The following is a 22,634-nucleotide window of genomic DNA, read 5'->3' on the forward strand; positions in this document are numbered from 1 at the left end:
GATATAATGTAACAAAGAGGTCAGATACAAAAGGAATGTGTTATAAAACATTTGGTGTTTAAAGGACAAAACAAAAGGCAACAGTTTTTCAAAATCCAAGTTTACCATGCTTAAGTTCCATGACTACAGATAGGCAGAACAGAGTATTCTTAAAAGGACAAAGAAATAGATACCCACATTTGAGAAAGTCATAAGGATTTTTATTGTCAAAATAAGAGACAAAAGACACAAATAAATTAATTGTTCTGATAATTTGAGACTCCAGGACATCTCTATGGAAAGGTCAGCTCCTTATGTACTGATAAAATACTATCCAAATCAAGTGTGAGACAGTGTTCAAGACAGTGACTGAACATGTACACAGTGAGGAGAAATAAAAAGGCGGTTTCCCTATTTCCTTTCCCCAGTAAGGTATACACTACATAAAGGTATGAGGTTCATTTTGGTGACAAATGCTTTCATACAAAGAATTTTCAATTCTTCCATCTCTAACCACCCCCGCCCCAAAAAAGTTTTAGGCTCTGAACTGATGATGAACAAGGAAATCAAAATAAGGTGATACTACTTTCATATGAACTCAAGACTAATTGTAGTTACCATCTTAACATCCATTTATCAAATCAGTAGACTGAATTTTCTCCCTTAGAAAATTTTCAACCAAACTGGAATTAATCTTACATTAAAGTACAAGAAAGCATATGCAAGACTAGTGTTTTGTGGCATAAAAAAGAAACTTTCCTCCAATAGCACTGGCCCAGGAGGTACCACATGAAGAAGTGGCTGTAGGACAAAGTGTCTATTAGATCTACCAAAATGCAAGATGGCTCCAGTTTCAGCCTGGAAAGAGCCAAGTCTAGCTTTTTACTGTACCCAGGTCTCAAACAGATATTAGGCCCACCTACCTGACAAGGCTGGAACACAGCACCAGCAGTCAAGAGGCCTAAAGTTGTCTGAACTAGTCAGTGAGCATCTCTATGCCATGATTTGTCAGTGCTCACATTGACGGTGGTAAAAGGATCAAGAAGCCTGTGTTTTTAGAGCAGCACAAACACTATCTCGGTAAGCAACAATCACAGTCTTATCTAGGGTAAATAATACAAAAATAGATCATGAAGTCCCCATGCACAAGTGCTGAGATTTAACCTAACTTTAAAGCAGTACAAAACGGCTTCTTCCACACAGCAAGGGCAAACTCTGCACTACTGTTTCTCAAAAACCAATTATGTCTTCAGGTGTAGCCTCAGTTTAAGAGATTTTTTTTTTTTAAATATACCTGTCCTATGTCAGAGCCAAGGTAAAAGGGAAGAGGGGCTCTAGAATCCCTGGAACAGAAAGAGCTTTAGAAGCCTGTGGGTGTGAGCACATTCAAGTCACGGGGTTTGAGATTATGAGTCCGTGGGGGTTGTTTCTTCCCTTCTATCACTGGGATGTCCATCTTGGGTGGCTTGAAGGTTGCTGGATCTTCAGCCATCCTAGTGGCCTGTGCTCGGATCAGTTCCATTGCAGAGGGTTTCTGGGCTCCTTGGTAGGCCTGGGTGGCAAAACTTCCTACATAAGTAAACCAGAGAGCAAAAGATTTCAAAACCAGTAGGCAGCTCCTGAGCTACAACACAGTAAAACGCCTGCCACTTTGCTTTCATTTTTGAAGGAGCTGCCTTACCTGAATCATACTTCTGGAGGGATCTTGGTCCAAAGAAGCTCCATTTATCTGATGGGTTTCTGTCCTTATCCCCACTTCCAGAATCCATGGTGCTAGGATCTGGGCCAGGTAAAGCTGTGGGAGAACCAGAAGTAAACCAGCCTCTGGAAGAGAGAAATAAAACATATCCTAATATGTTCTTTTCCTACACAGGTAGAAATGTGTGAGCTAGCCCTTCTCACTCAGAATCCACAAGCCTAAATACAACTTCATCTTGCCGCTAGTTCCCCTCTGAAGCACACTGACAGGGGTCACAGAAAGGGCTCACCTGGGCCTATGCTTGGGTGAAGAATGAGGGGTGCTGCTTGGGGTGGACTGGGCTGACACAGGCTGCTTCTCTTCTTTTGTTCTCTCTCCACTCTGTAGCTTTAGTTTCTGTTCAGATGGGTAAAAAGAGACTTTTTAAAAATGACTAAAAATCGGCTTGGTGCCTATACCTCAGCAACTAGGGTGCCAGCCACATATACCAGAGCTGGCAGGTTTGAACCCAACCTGCGCCTGCCAAACAACGACAATTACAAAAAAAAAAAAAAAATAGCTGGGCATTGTGATGGGCGCCTCTAGTCCCAGCTACTTGGGAGGATGAGGCAAAAGAATTGCTTAAGCCCAAGAGTTTGAGGTTGCTGTGAGCTGTGACACCACAGCACTCTACTGAGGGCAACATAGTGAGACTGTCTCAAAAAAAAAAAAAAAAAGATAAAATCTAAAACATGCTAAACAGCTAAGTCTGGGCATAAACAATATGGTTCACATTTTAACTTGAGGCACAAGGAAAAACATAGGTGGAATGACTTCAGATGATCTAATAAATGCTCCCTTTGTTTTGCCATACTAGATGGAATCCTGTCTTTTAAAAAATGTATTCATTTTATACCATATCTCAAATACCTCTGTACAAAAAGCTCACTAGAGCACTTACTTTCAGAAAAGTGAAGTAATTTCCCCACATGCACTCAGCCAGTTATATGGGAGAGCCAGAGCTTGAAAGGCCAAAAAGGCCTTTTAAGCAGGGCCTTGAGGTCTTCTCTCACGGCCTCTTCTACCGTGCATACACCCTGTGGTTCCCAGCCTCTCAAAGCCAGCACTCAGACATGCTATTCCTCTTTGGCTAAACACTTCCTCTGTGGAGCCTACTCTAGTCTCTCCTCTCCTATAATTGACCACTCGGGGGTCCCTCAGCATTGTAAGCATACCTCTTAACAAACTAGTAGCTTAGTCAGAGAAGACAAATCTCGGTTTTGGTGCAAGGCTCTGCCCTCCATGTCTATTATGCAAATGCCTAGTCCACGCTACATTTTAAACAAATAATCACATTTGAATTGAATTTTTTTTTTTTTTAGAGACAGAGTCTCACTTTGTCGCCCTCAGTAGAGTGCCATAGCGTCACAGTTCACAGCAACCTCCAGCTCTTGGGCTTAGCCGATTCTCTTGCCTCTGCCTCCCAAGTAGCTCAGACTACAAGCACCCGCCACAACACCCAGCTATTTTTTTGTTGCAGTTTGGCTGGGGCTGGGTTCAAACCTGGCACCTTCGGTATATGGGGTTGATGTCCTACTCACTGAACCACAGGCGCTGCCCCACATTTGAATTTTCTCAAACACTCAACATACAAGTTTATATAAGGTGACAATCTGTCACAAAATGGTGCTAATTACACCTAGCATTTCAGCTGTCCTCATGTTGTACTCCTGTGGGCAAGATGCAGAAAATAGACCACGCCAACCAAGTCAGTCCTACCATCCACTATTCACATGGAATTCTGCCTGACCTAATCTTAGAAAGTTCTCGCTTACGTGTTGAAAGCTGACAGTGCTCCTCTCTGGAAGCATCTGTCTTGTCTAAGAGTTTAAACTGGCCACCAACCCAACCCTGATCCCCTAGAGCAATAACTTAGCTTTTAAATTTAGCCTGAAGGCCAGGCGTGATGGCTCACACTGATAATCCTACCACTCTGGGTGGCTGAGGCTGGTGGATTGCTCAAGCTCTGGAGTTCAAGACCAGCCTGAGCAGGATCAAGACCCTGTGTCTCTACTAGAAATAAAAAAACTAGCCCAGTGTGGTGGCACCTGCCTGTAGTCCCAGCTATTCCAGGAGGCTGAAACAAAAAGGATCTCCTGAGCCCAGGAGTTAGAGGGTGCTGTGAGCAATGATGCTACAGCATTCTACCAAGGGTGACAGAGTGAGACTCTGTCTCAAAAAGTAAATAAATAAACTTAGCCTGCAAAAGAATCATGTGGAATGCTCATTACAAAATGCAAACATTCTACAATGTCTTATATCCTTAGCCCTGGGCACCAATATCCATGTCATCTCCTTTTCCATGTGTTGTATATCATCATCCTTCCCTGCCTTCTGTGCTGCCGTGACCGTCCCCGACAGCGCCCCTCACACCCTAGTTAGAACTCTTACAACAAAGCTTGACTACAAGATGGATTAGGGCCCATCCTTGCCTCCAGAAGGCAGTCCATATTTCTGAGCTATGTGCTGCCCCCTCACAGTCTACCTCTGCCCTCCTGATTAGCCCCTACAAAAGCCAGATTCTTGGGCTACTTTGGAATAAGGAGGAAAAAAACAATAGGAAGTAGGATATTAGCAAGACTGACCATGGACCTCATTCTCTTCACTTATGGAAAGTAGTATCTGCCTCAAAAGATCAATGTGAACATTAAGTGAATGCAAGTTCTTCACAAATTACAAAACACTATTCAGTATAATAGTGGTATACTCTGGTACTTATTTGTTAAACTGTCATCTCTGTTAAGACTGCCCAATTTCTCTCTCCCTCAAGGTCGTCACTCTGGCACATAAAACAATCTACATTTGCTTTATAGTTCATGAAGTACACATAAGCAGAGAATTTCATGTGATCCTTCTAACCAGAACCAAACAAAACAGATACCCCCCGCACACATTTTATAGATGAAGCAAAAACTAGGAGCCTTCAGCCTTGGAGTGTCACCAAAGGTGGGACTAGCCCATTTCTAAACTCTTTTGACTAGCTCTCTTCCAACCGTTCTTCAGCGCCCCAGCTAGCTGAGCTAGAAATTCTAAACCACAGCTACATTTCAAGCCATGAATGCTGAAGGTTTTGGCTTTTTGGAAATTCCTAAGAAAGCAGCTTACGTGGAGTGCTTCTGCCACTCGAAGGTATTTGCTCTCCTCGGTGGTAAGGCCTTTGTGGGGTGTGTAGCCAGCATCTCTCAGCCCTGCCTGTTGTTCAAAACGCTGAATGCTCTCCTGGGTCTGTTCTAGGAACAGAGGAAATGATAGTCATGCCATTCCCCTCTCCCATCACAAACTGAGGAGGACAACACAGATAGCTGCTGTTCTCCCCAGAAGCAAAAGACCACATCCAAGGAGGAGGGTTCAACCAGCGGCATGGCAGTAATTCCTAACCTCAGACAATGGTTCTCTAACCAAAAGGAAACCCTCCCTCTCACAATCTTATTCCTAAAGAGATAGCTAAAGAACCTCCACATGAACACTCCTCATCCTCCTTAATTGTATCCTGTGACATTTTCTTTATATTTAGAATTGCAACATGGAGAAGGTAGCTAACATTCAGACAGTAAAATTCTCCAAATACAAAACTTTTACCATGGCTCAGTGCCCATAGCACAGTGGTTACGGTGACAGCCACCGAGGCCAACAGATTCGAACCCAGCCCAGGCCAGCTAAACAAGTGCAACAAATAAAAAAAAAAAAAAAAAAAAATAGCCAGGGGCAGCGGGTTCGAACCTGGCCCCAGCCAAACTGCAACAAAAAAAAAAAAAAAAAAAAAAATAGCTGGGGGCATTGGCAGGCACCTTATAGTCCCAGCTTCTTGGGAGGCTGAGGCAAAAGGAGTGCCTAAGCCCAGGAGTTGGAAGATGCTCTAGCTGACACCACAGTCACCGCACTCTACTAAGGGCGACAAAGTGAGACTCTGTCTCTAAAAAAAAACCGGGCGTTGTAGCAGGCGCCTATAGTCCCAGCTACTTGGGAGGATGAGACAAGAGAATCGTTTAAGCCCAAGAGTTTGAGGTTGCTGTGAGCTGTAACGGTGGCACTCTACTGAGGACGACACAGTGAAACTGTCTCCAAAAAAAAAACCTTTTCCAAAAAGAAACTGGCCACAGTCAGGCAAGATGGCACCATAGTTCCAATCAGACTCAAACCAGACAGCCTGCCTTAAACTAGTCAACGTCCTCTGATCCACCATCTCTCCTGAGTAAAACAGCCCATCACACTGCACAGCACAGCTGACATGCTCCATGTTCATTCTGATTATCTCCATCAGTAAATTAGGTCTATTGCGGAATGAATGACAGGTGAATTTGTCACCCTCGGTAGAGTGCCAGGGCGTCACAGCTCACAGCAACCCCCAGCTCTTGGGCTTAGGCGATTCTCTTGCCTCCCAAGTAGCTGGGACTACAGGCACACACCACAACGCCCGGCTATTTTTTAGTTGCAGTTGGGCCGGGGCTGGATTTGAACCCACCACCCTCAGTATATAGGGCCAGCGCCCTACTCACTGAGCCACCCGTGCACCAAGATGTTTTCCAGTCTTACCAGGTAGTCACATAAAAATTTATGAGGTGAGGGCGGCGCCTGTGGCTCAAGGAGTAGGGCGCCGGTCCCATATGCCGGAGGTGGCGGGTTCAAACCCAGCCCCGGCCAAAAAAAAAAAAAATTTATGAGGTGGATGTGTCAATTGATCTATAAAACCAGTGTATGGTGCCCCATGATCGCATTAATGTACACAGCTATGATTTAATAATAAAATAAATAAATAGGGCGGCGCCTGTGGCTCAGCGGGTAGGGCACAGGCCCCATATGCCGAGGGTGGCGGGTTCAAACCCGGCCCTGGCCAAACTGCAACAAAAAAATAGCTGGGCGTTGTGGCGGGTGCCTGTAGTCCCAGCTACTTGGGAGGCTGAGGTAAGAGAATCGCCTAAGCCCAAGGATTTGGAGGTTGCTGTGAGCAGTGTGACGCCACGGCACTCTACCGAGGGCGATAAAGTGAGACTCTGTCTCTACAAAAAATAAATAAATAAATAAAAATTTACAAGGTGGACCTCATTGGCTCACTCCTGTAATCACAGCACTCTGTAAGGCTGAGGCAGGTGGATTGCCTATGCGTCTCAGATTCAAGACCAGCCTGAGCAAGAGCAAGACCCTGTCTCTAAAAACAGCTGGGCCTATGGCAGGTGCCTATAGTCGCAGCTACTTGGGAGGATGAGGCAAGAGAATGACTTGAGCCAAAGAGTTTAACATTGTTGAGAGCTATGATGCCACAGCACTCTATCAAGGGTGACAAACCAAGACTGTCTCAAAAAAAAAAAAAAAAAAAAAAGTACAAAATAAGAATTTAATAAACTATAGCATACCAATAGCAAGATCTTATATGCAACTTTTTCTTAAAATTTAAGACTATAGTACCATCAAAAGTTTATGGTAATATTAGTTGAGAAAAACTGAACAGTATGTCTACTATACCGGGAATTATATTAAAATATGCATACATGGGCGGCACCTGTGGCTCAGTGAGTAACCTCATATACTGAGGTTGGCGGGTTCAAACTCAGCCCCAGCCAAACTGTAACCAAAAAAAAAGGTAGCCAGGCGTTGTGGTGGGCACCTGTAGTCCCAGCTACTTGGGAGGCTGAGGCAAGAGAATCGCCTAAGCCCAAGAGCTGGAGGTTGCTATGAGCTGTGACGCCACAGCACTCTACCCAGGGCAACAAAGTGAGACTCTGTCTCTTAGAAAAAGAAAAAAATATATGCATATGTGTGGAAGTGAATAAGACAAATAAGTATCTGAATGACATTAGTGACTAGTGTATTAGGGTGTTATCATCTGAACTGTTGGTAAACTGTATTATCAGTAAAGAAGTTATACTGTGCTAAAGAACAACTAAGTTTTCTAACACTGTTAGAACACATTCTCAAGCTTGCAAAATATTAAGCAGGAGCTGCTGATTCAAAAGGTGCATTTATGTGTGAATAAGAAAACCAAAATGAGAGTTTGGACTTTTGGTTCTGTAGGAATTGCCCAAGACAAACTGATGCCCTGAAATCAAGGGCTTCTGACTTCAAAACTGAGCCAACCAAAAAGAACCTCTATGTACCTTATCCAGTAGGGGCACTACTGCTAACCAGCAGAGCTATGTATCTAATAATTATTAACTTCCCACAACAATTTAGAAGAGCCCTCTAGAGCAGTGGTTCTCAACCTTCCTAATGCTGCAACCCTTTAATACAGTTCGCGTCGGTCGTGACCCACAGGTTGAATATGGCTGCTCTAGAGCAAAGAAGTGGTCATAATGTTTAAAAAAAAAAAAAAAAAAACTGCATACTCTTATGTCAGGCCTCATTAGGAACAATCACATATTCTTAAGACTAAAGACACCTGAGGCACCAAAACCGGGTCATCTTCCTGGCGGACCAATTTTGAGCTGTTTAATTAAAAATATATACAGAGGCCAGCACCTGTGGCTCAGTGAGTAGGGTGCTGGCCCCATATACCAAGGGTGGTGGGTTCAAACCCAGCCCCCGGCCAAACTGCAACACCAAAAAAAAAAGCCAGGTGTTGTGGCCGGGCGCCTATAGTCCCAGCTACTTGGGAAGCTGAGGCAAGAGAATCACCTAAGCCCACAAGCTGGAGGTTGCTGTGAGCTGTGACGTCATAGCACTCTACCGAGGGCGACAAAATGAGATTTTGTCTCAAAAAAAATTTAAAAAAAAAAAAAAAAATATATATATATACACACACACACACACACACACACATACATACATATACATAGACAAGGCAAATGGGAGGGGCCTCAGTGTGTTGCTTTCTCCAGCAGAGCTAGCGACAAGAATGGCAGCAGCTCCCAGCCACTGCTCACTGGGCCACCTAACCTCAGCCTCAACCCACCAGCTAGAGTCCCCATTTTATAAAGGGAGAAACTGTGTTTATAGTTAATGTAACTTGCCCAAGGCCACACTGTCAGACATAGGAAAATGAGACTATATCAACAAAGTACCAAGAAGGCACCTACATCAGCTTACATGCTTAATATCTGGCAAATCTTCCACCTAAATGGAGCTTCAAGGCTGAGGGTGATTCAGCAGCCTAAATGACATTTGCTAGGACATGGTAAGGTAGGCAAGTTTGCAGAATCGTCCATAGTTGGATTGTAGGAAGCCTAAACTCTCCCCTACCCTTACTTCACTTTACTTTAAGGGTGAAAAGTGCTTACTTGTGATCAAAGAATTCATGATGACATGGGTAGCTTTAGCCTTCACCACTGGGATCTTATCCGTACTGTCAATGGCTGATGACAGAGTCATAGCAGGGGAGGATACACTGGCCTCGCCTTCCTCCACCTGTTCAAGAGAGGCAAGGAAGTACTTGAGCAGGGCAGGTGATCACATCCCTAGGCTTACTCTTTTGGGGAAGAAGTTACTGGAAATATATTTTATCTGTAAGTGAATAATTATTTGAAGGGGGCAGTTAGTCATCACCCAGTTAAACAGGTATCACCCATATGACAAAAGATGTATGAATAGCTTAAATTTATAAAAGTGACACACTACAAGAAGGACTCTACCTAACAAATGCAAATGTTGAAATCTATTTGAACTCTCACATTAACCTGAAATTGAAATAAAAAATCATTTTAAAAAAAGTATGAAAGTGAGAAAGCCAGAATTTGAAGTTCTGACACCTACTACCATCTCAGCCCATAACTGTGTGTATATTATGGTACTATTCTCAGTGAAACAAACAAAAGAATGCAAGACAAACATTACTAAGCACTGACCACTACCAGATTTTACTTAATGAGAGCACTTGTAAGTGGTTCTCAAACTTCGTCAAACATCAAAATTGCCAGAAGGGTTTGTTAAACAGACTGCTGGGCTCCACCTCAGAGTTTGAGTCAGTAGGTACAAGTTGGTCCTGGCTACAACCCGAGAATCTATGTTTCAAAGCAATTCCCAGATGATGCTTATGCTGCTGGTCCAAAGATCACACTTGAAGTAATGGTCTTTTAAAACCGTCTATTTAGCTCATGATCTTTAATGTGCCAAGAGCTGGAAACATCCACCTCCTATAATCTAAACACCTGAAACCATGCTCAGGCCCAGCAGGGAGTAGAGAATGAAAGTCATTCTCGGGCGGCGCCTGTGGCTCAAGGAGTAGGGCGCCGGTCCCATATGCCGGATGCGGCAGGTTCAAACCTAGCCCCGCCCAAAAAAAAAAAAAAAAAGAAAGTCATTCTCAGTGGTGCCTGTGGCTCAAGGAGTAGGGCACCGGCCCCATATACCAGAGGTGGTGGGTTCAAACCCAGCCCTGGCTAAAACTGCAAAAAAAAAAAAAAGTCATTCTCTACTCTCTGCTTCTCCAGAGGAACTAAGGGAATAAGATGGCCAGAAAGGAGGGAAGAAAATATTGGAAATAGTGAAACGTTGTAACCCTATATAAAACAGATTTCATACTTTTCAGCTGTATCCTTACTCAAATAAAACCTGAACCTATGTTTCCTTACTTTGATTCCATAAGCCAGGTGTGGTGGCTCACACCTGTAATCCCAGCACTCTGGGAGGCCAAGTCAGGTGTATTGCCTGAGCTCACAGGTTCAAGACCAGCCCAAGCCAGAGCGAGACCTTGTCTCTAATAGCCAGGCATTGTGGCCGGCACCTATAGTCCCAGCTACTTGGAAGGCTGAGGCAAGAGGATCACTTGAGCCTAAGAGTTGGAGGTTGCTGTGAGCTATCTATAACACCACAGCACTCTATCAGGGGTGACAAAGTGAGACTCTGTCTCAAAAAAAAGAAAATGGTTGATTCCTAATATGTAGATAGTTACAGCAAATGAAAGAATGCATGTAATGAGTCAAGTTTGCCTCATTTGCTCTTCTTTGAGAGAACAGTTGTTCCAAACTGTCAGTTCTTCCAGCTAACGCACAACAGGAAACCAGAGGCCCATTCATTGTCTTAGGAAGTGATCAGCAGCCTTTATTTATGAAAAGGTACGCTGCCCTTGAAAGCACTACCAAAAGCCCTGTCTTACTTCCCACTCTAGTCAGCTGGGCCCACTGCTCTGACACTGTAGGCAGCCGCAGGGGTCCTTTGTTCCTAGTACTTCTACTACTTTTTACATAGAATTATTTTCTCCTGAACTGACTGGATTGTATTTCAATAGATAACTGATATAGGGAATTCCCCACGGAGCTGTAGGGGATGCTTGCTTAAAAAGGAGCTTTCTGTTCTGAAAGTATATCAAAGGAAAAAAAACTCATTGGAAACAATCAAATACAGCTCTACTAAGTGAAAGTTAAACTGGGAGCCAGCAGTCATAATATCAGCTACACACCTAATACAGTATTTGCCAACCCCTTAAATCTCTTATTTATCCCACAACACCCCTATGACATAATGTATTCCCATCACTCAGATGAAGCCATCGTGGCTTAGCAGTAAAGCTATGTGCCCAAAGTCATCTGGAATTCACACCCACGTCTGTTAAAGCAGACCCTCACTGTGTAGTCCCTGTCAAGCCCTGAGTGATCATGCAGCTCAAAGTCCAGTGAAACTGTATAGCTGGAGGTTAAATGGCCTTATATGAACTTGGCAGGCCTAGTTTATTCAAGCAAAGTATAACTTTTCTTGCATTCTTAGTGGTTTGGGAGTCAGAGGTGAGAGTCCCTGAACTCAGGAAGCACAGGCCTCAGTAACAACTGCAAAGACCATGGCGAGAACCTATGAAACCAAAATACCCAAAAGGACTGTGAGAACAGATCAAGGTATCCATGAGAAAGGGCCTTGGGAAGGAAGCAGCTCTTACCAGGGATAAGACAGCCATGGGAAAAACCATCCAAAGCATGAGAAACAGCATGAGGAAAAGCACAACATGTGTTCAGCAAAGAGCTAATTTTTTCCCCTCAATCACAAAAGGAACATTTTAGGGGCAGTCTATGCTGGGCCCTCTCCTAGATACTTATTTAAGTATACAATTACACATGGCCACTTGCCCTCAAGAAACTAATAGAGGATGACAAAGTAATACGGGGATTATGACGGGTCCACGGGACAGGGAAAAGCTCAAAGGGAGAGGTGACAGTATTATCAGGATGGAGAGATCAGGAAAATCTCACAAAGGAGACTTTTGAACTAAGACTAAGGCAAATGGAGTGAGGGGAGGGTGAGAGGACAGGATGGGATGGTAAGCACCCTAAGCAGTATTGGAGCAGTATGAGGCAAAGAAGTGGAGGTAGAAAAAACCTAAGTAAATAACAAGAAATCTTAAGTAACATGCATGACTGGATCCTGGGTAGGGAGCCTGGGGAGAGGCACATGGCACCTAAATCACACCGATCTGGATTGTGCTAATGAACTTGGATTTAACTTGGTTGGGAATGGAGGAGGTACAGACAGAAGAGTCTCAGGTAGAATACATGGCCATTCCAGTTTTTAATCAAAAAGGAAAAAAAAAAAAAAAGACACACCAATTGTAGCTGAGGCACAGAAAACATTTACAGGAAGTGACTGCTGCCCAATTCTATGGGTACAGGGAGCCACTGAAGGTTTCTGCAGCAGAGGAAGAACAAAGGAGTTAGGTTTGCCAAAAGCAGCTAGCAGAGTCAGGTACCTTGGCGAGGTGCTGATACTTGCGCTCTGGAATCACTGGCTTCCAGGGGATGCTGCCCATGTCGGATGGAGGAGGAGTCATGGGCGCAGGGTCCTCAAGGGCATCATCATAGCTCAATGCCCGGCGGTATATCCCGATGGGCAGGGACATCTTGCCTAGAGGCCCACTGGGCTCAAGAGCTAAGAACAGAGACACCTGTCACAACGGGTTCAGCAACTGAATACAGTAGTAGCTTTACTGTAGGGCAGAACAAATACAGCTTGTTCTGGAATCCAGTCAAGGAAAAGTAATAATACTAATCCTTTCCTCTACACTTGATACTTTGGATTCTCCACTTAAACCACTCAGTAGCCCAATCTGTTTCCCATTCCAGAAAATTCAATTTATATCTACCTGAGCATGGTCACACAACTTTCAAGTACAGTTTGGAATCAAAACCCAAGCCTACCTGATTTCGTTTTTCTTTCTTGTTTTGAGAGAGTCTCAATTTGTCACCCTCAGTAGAGTGCTGTGACATCTTAGCTCACAGCAACCTTAAACTCTTGGGCTCAAGCAATTCTCTTGCCTCAGCCTCCCAAGTAGCTGGGACTATAGGCACCCACCACAACACCTGGCTATTTTTAGAAATGGGGTCTCGCTCTGGCTCAGGCAATCCACCTGCCTGGACCTCCCGGAGTGCTGTGAATACAGACATGAGCCACCTCTCCAGGCCTCCAAGCCTACTTGATCTCAAAATAGCCACATCCTACTGTAATACTAAGATTCTCAATTCATACAAAACTAAGGATATGAGATAAAGGAGGATATGAAGTTTGGGGGGGAGGGGGTTGTTTTTTTGTTTTGTTTTTTTTTAGAGACAGAGTCTCACTTTGTCACCCTGGGTAGAGTGCCAGCTCCTGGGCTTAGGTGATTCTCTTGCCTCAACCTCCCAAGTAGCTGGGACTACAGGCACTCGGCACAACACCAGACTATTTTTTCTGTTGCAGTTTGGCTGGGGCTGGGTTCAACCCCACCACCCTCCGTATATGGGGAGAGGCCCTACTCACTGAGCCACAGGGGCCGCCCAAATAGGAAGTTCTTACTTCCATTTTTTTTTTTAGAAACAGAGTCTCATTCTGTCACCCTCAGTAGAGTGCCGTGCCATCACAGCTCACAGCAACCTCCAACTCCTGGGCTTAGGCAATTGCCTCAGAGCCTCCAGAGTAGCCGGGACTACAGGTGCCCACCACAACGCCCAGCTATTCTTTTGTTGCAGTTTGGCCAGGGCCGGGTTCGAACCCTCAGTATATGGGGCCGGTGCCCTACTCACTGAGCCACAGGCGCCACCCTCTTATTTCCATTTTAAAGTTAAGGGACCTACAGCCTAGTAAAATGATTTATTTACCCAAGTTCATAAAGAAAATAGCCAGGGTTTGCCCACTGACTCCAAGCCCTCTGCTTTCTCTACCTCACCAAAGAAAACAGCACTACAAGAAATATGTCATCTTGGCTCAGCGCCTATAGCTCAGCGGCTAGGGCACTGGCCACATACAACAGCGCTGGTGGGTTTGAACCTGGCCTGGGCCTTCTACACAACAACAACTGCAACCAAAAAACAGCCAGGCATTGTGGCAGGCGCCTGTGGTCCCAGCTACTCGGGAAGCTGAGGCAAGAGAATCACTTAAACCCAAGAATTTGAAGTTGCTGTGAGCTGTGATGCCAGAGCACTCTACCAAGGGCATGGATACTGAGACTCTGTCTCAAAAAGAAAGAAAGAAAAAGAAATATGTCATCTGGCACCATTTCTAACTTCAAGTGTTCAGTATGATTTAAACAGCAGAGCCAATTTCCATCACAGAAAGTGCTGACAACCACTCTCACAAAACACTACCAACTGACCCTGCTGTTCCTGTCCACTGGAACTGACTGTCCACTGTCCCATTATAACGCAGGCACCTCCCTTCAAGGGCACTCTCAGCTGTGCCAGACCAGACAGCCAAGTTCATTTTGTTTGGTTTGCTAATCTTTTCATATCAAAACGAATATCCACAGCCTGCCTTCAAGATGACATTTTCTTGGTGCTAAAATTATATAATTTTATGCTAAGACATCAACTTGCCTGGCAGTTAAGACCACCAAAGACTTCATTTAAACCATTAGTTGACCATTTGTACCATTATTACTATTAATAATAATTTCTAACAAATCCATAGAAATAGAAAAAGGATTACTGGTTGCCCAGGAGCTAAGGAGAGGGGGAAATGAGGTATGACTGCTAATGGTATAAGGTTTTCTACTGGGGATGATGAAATTGTTCTGCAGTTAAGATAGTGGTGATATTTGCAAAATCTTGCAATATACCAAAAATCACTAAATTTTCACTTGAAATGAGTGACTTTATGATATGTTCATTATACCTCAAACACACAAGCAAATAATAATTACTAAGTATTCCTCCTTGCTAGGCACTGACACCCTTCATCTTATCTAATCCTCATTTAGCACATATTTTTCCCATTTTCCAGCTGAGGAAACTGAGGCACATCTTAAGCAACTTGCTCAGTACTGCCCAGCTAGCAAGTATGGGCTGAGGACTGCGATGATACCTAAGCCAGTGCTCACACACTGCATGCAACACTCCATGCTCCCCACACTACAAAACATAAAGCTAACAAGTGCAACCCTATAGCTCACGATGGTTACAGAGAGTTTATGGTAATCACAGCAGCAATGAAAGATGAGCCACAACAAAAACTGATGATTAGAGACTAGAGATGCAGCTACACTAGGGAACATGAGGAAACTTCTAATAATCCACCCAATTTGGGCAACAATTTCAAAAACATCTTAAAGACTCCCAACAGTCATGCTAAAAATATTTTATATAATGTTTATATATATCATGTAATAATATTATATAATATTTATAATCTTCGCAACATCCCTGAGAAATAGGTACCATCAGTTTTCTTCATCATCATACTTTACTAACAATCAGAAATTAAGTGATTCAGGCATTAAAAATCACTTTCTCTTCCCATAAAACAGTTCAAGCAGGAATCAATGACTTCAGTAACCCAGAAACTGATTCATTCTTTAATGAGCTATGACCATTTTCATGATTAAGTTCGATCTGCCATTAAAGTAGAATGGTGCCTTTTTGCCTAGATCTTCATTCCATCCCACCTCTACTCCACCCCCCACCCCCGTTTTATCACTTTGATACATACTATAGAACTATACAACTTATTCTAAATTCTTATTTGCTACCCCTAAAAAAGAAACTTGTCACAACCTTAAACGAAATGACTGTTCTAAGGTTAAGGGTTCATACCATAGCTGAGTGGTTAATAAGATAATATTTAACAGGTGACAATGTATTAAATTTAAATACCTGCCTGGGTGGCAGAGAGAAACCATTAATATACAGTTCAGATAAAATGGTTTCTGTCTAGCTTAAATCATTAAGGGCAAAACAGAACTTAACCAAAAAAGAATTAAGTTTACCAGGTACTTCTGGTTGTCTTGAAGCCATTGAAAGACTAGGATCCAGGTGTTTTCTATAAAGAATTCCGAGCTGAATCCCTGATAAAATAACAAAAGGCATTTTCTTATGGTAAACACCAAAGAATCTCTCTGAAGTGTTCTTTTGACTAGAACACAGAATTTTTTTTTCCCCCCACAAAGTTTCCCTTAGGGTGAGGGCTGCAGAATTTCATGATTTGTTTACAAAGCTGAAACATAAGGGCAGCACAGTGGCTCACATCTATAATCCTAACATTCTGGGAGACTGAGGTGGGTGGGCTGCTTGAGCTCAGGAGTTTTAGATCAGCCTGAGCAAAGACTGAGACACAATCTCTAAAATTAGCCACGCATTGTGATAGGCTTCTGTAGTCCCAGGTACTTTGAGAGGCTGAGACAAGAGGATCACTTGAGCCCAAGAGTTTGAGGTTGCTGTGAGCTATGAGCCATGGCACTCTACCAAGGGCGACAAAGGGAGATTCTGTTTCAAAAAAAAAAAAAAAGAAAGAACAAATTTGAAACATACGTACAAAAGCAGTGAATGACAAACATGCCAATGAAAATAGGACAGCGTCAAAGATCTTGCCACCTCCATGCCTGATCTTAAGACTAGTGAGAAAACAAAGGTAAAACACCATACTATATACAGGGTGTAAAAGTCACCTTACCACAGTGAAATTATGTGACGGTTACGCTGACAAACAGATGTTAATGAGGAACATTGTCCAGCTGCTGCAAATTAGCAAAACTTCCCAGGAAAGGTCCATCCAGAGATTCTAGTAACAAACAACCAGCATTGGTATAACCCCTCAGAATGTGCCAAACATCCCTGTATGTTCATTTATTCCCCATAACAACCTGACGAGGGGTACTACACTCATTTTCTTAATTCACAGCAAGGGCCGAGGTAACACAGTAGATAAATTCATTCTTTATTGCTAAAACTTGTATTTATAGCGCTTTAGGTTGCCTTTTAACCCTTGAAGCAACACGACAAAGCAGGCGTTATTTATCTCAAATTTAAAGAGAAAACTAAAAATCAAAGGCGTTAAGAGATTTGACTAAGGTTACTTAAGTGCCCCATCTCAAAGACGGGTCGTTTCATCCCCACTTTTACGCATAATCTGAAACAACGCCCTTAGAAAGTCAAGTTACTGTACTTTTCAACTTGCTACCCTGCCCCTCTATTCTGACAGGGCCAGAGGGCAAAACAGTTTGTTCCTCACTCAAGCGCATCTCGGAGAAAAGTTCCACCACCCGACTAGTCCAGGGAGCATTCTCCACTCAAATACATCCCTTCTCCCAAAGCCCCCGGCCCCAGCTCTCCTAACCAAGATACCAGACGACGCCACCAAGATCTGACTCCACAGCCTCGGCCACCCCTTGAGAATAAGAAAGACTAAGGAGATTAGGAGGGCCAACGCCTAGCACAAGCTGGAGGGTAGAGCGAGGCGAGGGCTGGAGAAAGGAAGGTGAGAACAAGGACTGTGAGGTCTCGGGCCGGGCCGGGCCGGGCCGACCAAGTGAAAGAGACGCTCCGTGGTGGGGCTTCTGGGCCTCAGCAGAGAAAGCCCCATTGACCCAAGCCAGCGGGGTTAGAGATCCGGGGGGGCAGCCTGGCCGAGCTCAGAGAAGAGAGGCAGGTCGGGTCACCGGGCTCAGACCTCAGCGGAGGGGCCAGACGCGCGCCCCTCCAGATGGGCAGAAGACGCGGCCCCGGGCGGGGCAGGCCCGCCATCTGGTCACCTGTTCTCCTGCCGCCGCCGCCGCCGCCGCCTGCAGCCCTAAGTCCGACACTAAAGTGGCTCCGAGGACCCACGTCTCCCTAGAGGTTGTGGCGCAGTTTGGACCCAAGCCATGGTGAGAGCGCCGGCGACACCAAAGTCCTCCCGACGGACCAGGAAACACTGGCTGCCGGGCAGGCCGGCGGCCTCGGTGATAAAGCCGAGAAGGCGACACATCTCGCGATGCTCCCGCGGGCGGCGCTGCAGACTTACCGGGAGTTGTAGTCCGCCGTCTGGAGGCCCGGCCCCCTCGGCTGCCCTGCAAGCTTGAGCCGCGACATCTGAGCGCAGAATCCGCCCGCTCTTGCTGGCGTGGATGTGGAGAGAAGAGAACACTTATACACTGCTGGGGGGACTGCAAACTAACACAGCCCCTTTGGAGAGAAGTATAGAGAATCCTCGGATATCTAAATGTAGACCTTCCATTTGACCCTGCAATCCCATTACTAGCTATCTAACCAGAAAAACAAATCATTTTACCACAAAAACGTTTACCCTAGAATGTTTATTGTGACTCAATTCATAATTACCAAGTCATGGGAGCAACCTAAGGGCCCATCAACCCATGAATGGATCAACAATAAAAAATACTATATTTTTTAATGCAATCATTAAAAAAGACAGACTTTACATCTTTTACATTTACCTAGATGGAGTTGAAATACGTTCTTCTAAGTACTGCGAGAATGAAAAGATGAATATCCAATGTATTCCATACTAATATGAAATCAATATATAAACAATTACATGTTCCTAAGAACAATAAAACCCTAAAGAACAATAAAATATAGTCCAGTTCCACAGTAGAGGGAAGGGGGAAGGGGAGGACATATGGCAGAGGGAGGGAGGGCAGGAGGTGGGATCTCACCTAATGTGCACATTATGAGGGTGTATAACACGCCCCAGGGTGAGGGGCTCTTCTAAATGGAACTTTGCCCTGGAAGTGAGAACAATGTAACCTAAGTATTGTACCCTCATATTCATTGAATAAAGTTTAAAAAAGAAAAGAAAAAAATTCGTTTATAGGGAGGCACCTGTGGCTCAGTCGGTAGGGCGCCAGCCCCATATACCAAGGGTGGCCGGTTCAAACCCAGCCCCGGCTGAACTGCAACAAAAAAATAGCTGGGTGCTCTGGCCGGCACCTGTAGTCCCAGCTACTCGGGAGGCTGAGGCAAGAGAATCGCTTGAGCCCAGGAGTTGGAGGTTGCTGTGAGCTGTGTGAGGCCACAGTGAGACTGTGTCTCTACAAAAAAAAAAAAAATTGTTTATATTTAAGTACTTGTTTTTTTGTATTATAAAGGAATTTTAGCATTTATTTTTCAACATATGGTACCAAAAAGAGAATCCGCCAGCTCCAAGAGGAAAAGCTACCTTTTACCACCACTTCCTCAGGGCCTGTTCTGTGCCTGGGTCTGCCACAGGCTGGGAGAAGGTGGAGATGGCACAGTAAAGTGACACCAACAAACCCAAGCCCACAAGGCTCTGAAAGGATTGCCAGGTGCTGGCGCTGGTCATCCTAATCTTCCCAAACACAAAGTTAAAGCTGAGACTGGGAGAGATGAAAATTCTCTTGGATTAATAGGCAGTGGAGTGATCAGGGACTGTCTTCCAAAAACAGCTGAGTTAGGCAGGGTTCATACTGATACAGGATTCCACTACTCAGGGCTAGACAGGGAGACCCCATTCTCTAGGCCCAGATGAGCTCAGAGGTCAGACCCCCATTTCCAGGCACAAGCAGACTGCCTTTTTCGGGACACACCCTCTGGGTTCTGATAAGATCATGAACAAAGCAGCCTGTGATGGTTTTTTGGGTGGTTGCACCTTGGGTAGGAGCACACACCCTAATCCCTTCTCAGGGACAAAGACTGTAATGGACCAACTGCCAGCCATGTGTAATCCTCTAGACTTAAGACCCCTAGACAAAAGAGCCCACCTGGAGACTCCTGAGGGAGTTCTTTAGTTCTTTCCCCCTTCCAGAAGCTCTGGTACTTTTTACTTCTTCTGTATTCCTTTCTAACTTCTAATAAAAGTCCTATCTTAGGTTCATACCCAGCCAAGCCAAACTGCAACAAAAAATAGCTGGGCATTGTGGCGGGCGCCTGTAGTCCCAGCTAGTCAGGAGGCTGAGGCAAGAAAATCACCCAAGCCCAAAAGCTGGAGATTGCTGTGAGCTGTGATGCCACAGAACCCTACCAGGGGTGACAAAGTGAGACTCTGTCTCTAAAAAAAAAGTCCTATCTTACCACTGATCTGTGGTCCATGGGTTCATTCTTCAAATCCCCGAGACCAAGGACCTACTGAAGAGTGAAATTCTGATATCAATACTAGTAGTTGAACCAAAAAGGGGAGCACTCTGCACCCGCCTCCCCTAAGTAAGGAAATCTTAATATCATTTCCCTTTTCAACTAGGGAAAGTGAGGCTTGGGGAGGTCACATCCTGAAAAAAGACTTCTCTTTTCTCTGAAGGATTTACAAATAGGACAAAGCAACAAAGTTAAGGCAGCGGAAGAAATTGCAAAAATCCATCCACCAATCTACCCCCAATCTAAAGTTTGCCACCAAGTCTCATCTCATGAGGGCTGCAGGGGGTTGGGGTGGATCTCACATAGAGATTTCACCTTTGAAATATGCCAGGTACACTGGCCATTACCGAGAGGTTTGCTAATGCAACTTTAAATTTAAGTGCCATTTCCAGAGCAGGGTACATGACAGAGTGTCACTATGTCGCCCTCCATAGAGTACTGTAGCATCACAGCTCACAGCAACCTCAAACTCCTGGGCAAAAGTGATTCTCTTGCCTCAGCCTCCGAAGCAGCTGGGACCACAGGCGCTGCCACAATGCCCAGCTACCCTTTACTGCAATTGTCGTTGTTTGGCAGGCCTAGACTGGGTTGGAACCCACTAACTCTGGTGTATGTGGCTGACGCCCCAGCCGCTGAGCACAGACACCGACCCTAAAGTCTTATAAATTCTATAATATTAGTTTATGAATAGTAAAATTACATGGCAGTGTGAGGTTGGTTAAAGGTGTTACTTTGTTAATTTAGAACTTTTAAAAGTAAACTACATCTTTTAACCCCTGTGTAAGCAAAGTGACCCCTTGCCCTTTCACCGCAACGAAGGGATGCATATCACATCCCACAGTCAGAAGGGGAAGAAATAGCACTTTACACCCTTATACAGGGTGGCCATAAAGTTCACTTAAATTGCACAGAAACTTATGGCAACCTATATAAATCATAAAGTAGGATCACCTCATTTAGTTCTTATCCACATACACATGAAAACTTAAGCCTCTTGTGGAAGTTATTGTCTGATTAAAACAACTTTATCCCCTACTTTTTTTTTTTTTTTTTTGTAGAGACAGAGTCTCACTTTATGGCCCTCTGTAGAGTGCCGTGGCCTCACACAGCTCACAGCAACCTCCAACTCCAGGGCCTAAGCAATTCTCCTGCCTCAGCCTCCCGAGCAGCTGGGACTACAGGCGCCCGGCTATTTTTTGGTTGCAGTTTGGCCAGGGCCGGGTTTGAACCCGCTACCCTTGGTATATGGGGCCGGCACCTTACCGACTGAGCTACAGGCGCCGCCCAATTTATTTTTTTTTTTTTAGACAGAGTCTCAAGCTGTCATCCTGGGTAGAGTGCCATGGAGACATCATAGCTCACAGCAACCCCCCTCTCTTGGGCTCAAGCGATCCTCTTGCCTCAGTTTTTCTATTTTCAGTAGAGACAGGGGTCTCGATTTTGCTCAGTCTGGTCTCAAACCCCATGAGCTCAAGCAATCCACCCACCTCAGCCTCCCATGCTAGGATTACATGTGTGAGCCACCACACCCACTTATCCCTGATTTTTGTGGTACCAGGGTCTGAAGCTATGTCATGACCTTAGTAGAAAGTAGCCATGTAAGAAAATTGTTATTTTCCACAAAGAATAGAGTAAACTTGGATTCTTCAACCTTAGATTCTTGCGGGAATTTCCCTTTTAAATGAGTAGGTTGTATTGGGAGGGTTTTGTTTGTGTTTTGGTTTGTTTTGTTTTGGAGAGCTAAGTCTTCTAAAGCCTAGACTTACTCATGAGTCTTCCTGTTCTAGCTGGAGGGATGGGTGGGGCAGGGGACTCAGTTAGTCACAACTGAATCACAAGGGCTGAGAAGGGCACCTCTGAGCCGTCTGAAGTCAGGCAGTCTTTCTCAGCTCCTGTGGTAGACCTCTTATGGCAATAGGTCTTTCCCCTCTACCCCTCTTCTGTGCTTTTTTTTTCTGACTCTGAGTTTGGTCTCAGCCAAGCCTGGTTCCAGTTCTGTGAACAGCTGCTTTATTTCCCCAAGAACGGCAGCTTGGTGGAAAAAGTGGTCTTCAAGGTCTGACTGTATGGTTCTTATTTAGTGGTAGACAATAATCAAGGGTACCTATGTGTGGTTGACTAGTAAATCTGGTTGCCTTAACAATATACACTTAATGAGGAAACTAATTTTCTTTCTTTCTTTCTTTCTTTTTTTTTTTTTGAGACAGAGTCTAAGTAGAGTGCCATGGCGTCATAGTTCAAGCAACCTCAAACTCTTGGCCTCAAGAGATTCTCTTGCCTCAGCCTCCTGAGTAGCTGGCACTACAAGCACCCGCCACAACACCCGGCTATTTTTAGAGATGGGGTCTCACACTTGCTCAGACTGGTCTCCAACCTATCAACTCAGGTGATCCACCCACCTCGGCCTCCCAAGTGCTGGGATTATAGGCAACACGCCTGGCCAGGAAACTAATTTTCTAAAAGATTTTGTCTCTAAATCATCTTTTCCATCTCCTTAGGCATTTCATACTTGAATAAACTTGGAGCCTCAAAAATTGGAATTGCTCAGATCTCTCATACATACTCCACAGTTGTGGGTCTTCCATTCTGGATGCCATAATCCTGCACTCCTACTTCATAGGGGAGGATCCAAGGAATGGGATGAATCCTGCCCACCCGCCTTCCTGTAGACTATCAGGTCACAACCCACAAGAACTGTATTAAAGGGCCGTGGCATTAGGGAGGTT

The 22,634-nt window shown here is 44.6% G+C and overlaps 1 protein-coding gene across 4 annotated transcripts; it reads right to left on the bottom strand.

Moving 5' to 3' along the window:
- Positions 1 to 79: 79 nt before the first annotated feature.
- Positions 80 to 17,760, bottom strand: KIAA1191 (KIAA1191 ortholog). Of its 4 annotated transcripts, none has more exons than XM_053567259.1 (9): positions 17,568 to 17,760; positions 16,490 to 16,597; positions 15,807 to 15,884; positions 12,321 to 12,499; positions 8,929 to 9,055; positions 4,823 to 4,947; positions 1,968 to 2,074; positions 1,661 to 1,803; positions 80 to 1,548 (listed from the first exon to the last, which is right to left on the bottom strand). In XM_053567259.1, exons 3-9 carry the CDS (start codon positions 15,832 to 15,834, stop codon positions 1,340 to 1,342), a joined length of 918 nt encoding a protein of 305 aa, XP_053423234.1. In that variant the 5' UTR covers positions 15,835 to 15,884; positions 16,490 to 16,597; positions 17,568 to 17,760; the 3' UTR covers positions 80 to 1,339. The 4 variants fall into 4 exon arrangements, with proteins under 4 accessions (XP_053423234.1, XP_053423235.1, XP_053423233.1 ...); XM_053567260.1 differs by having other exon boundaries at positions 17,486 to 17,760; XM_053567258.1 differs by having other exon boundaries at positions 16,490 to 17,760.
- Positions 17,761 to 22,634: the final 4,874 nt, after the last annotated feature.

Source organism: Nycticebus coucang, chromosome 17, assembly GCF_027406575.1.
Source record: "Nycticebus coucang isolate mNycCou1 chromosome 17, mNycCou1.pri, whole genome shotgun sequence".
In the NCBI taxonomy this organism is placed as follows: Eukaryota; Metazoa; Chordata; class Mammalia; order Primates; family Lorisidae; genus Nycticebus; species Nycticebus coucang.

Excerpts from the sequence above, each read along its gene's own strand:
- KIAA1191 (XM_053567259.1), bottom strand. The coding sequence starts at position 15,834 with ATGGCTTCAAGACAACCAGAAGTACCTG. Across the intron at positions 9,056-12,320 it reads AGTATCAGCACCTCGCCAAG|GTGGAGGAAGGCGAGGCCAG; the intron begins GTACCTGACTCT and ends TCTCTTGAACAG. Across the intron at positions 1,549-1,660 it reads CCTCCAGAAGTATGATTCAG|GAAGTTTTGCCACCCAGGCC; the intron begins GTAAGGCAGCTC and ends TTACTTATGTAG.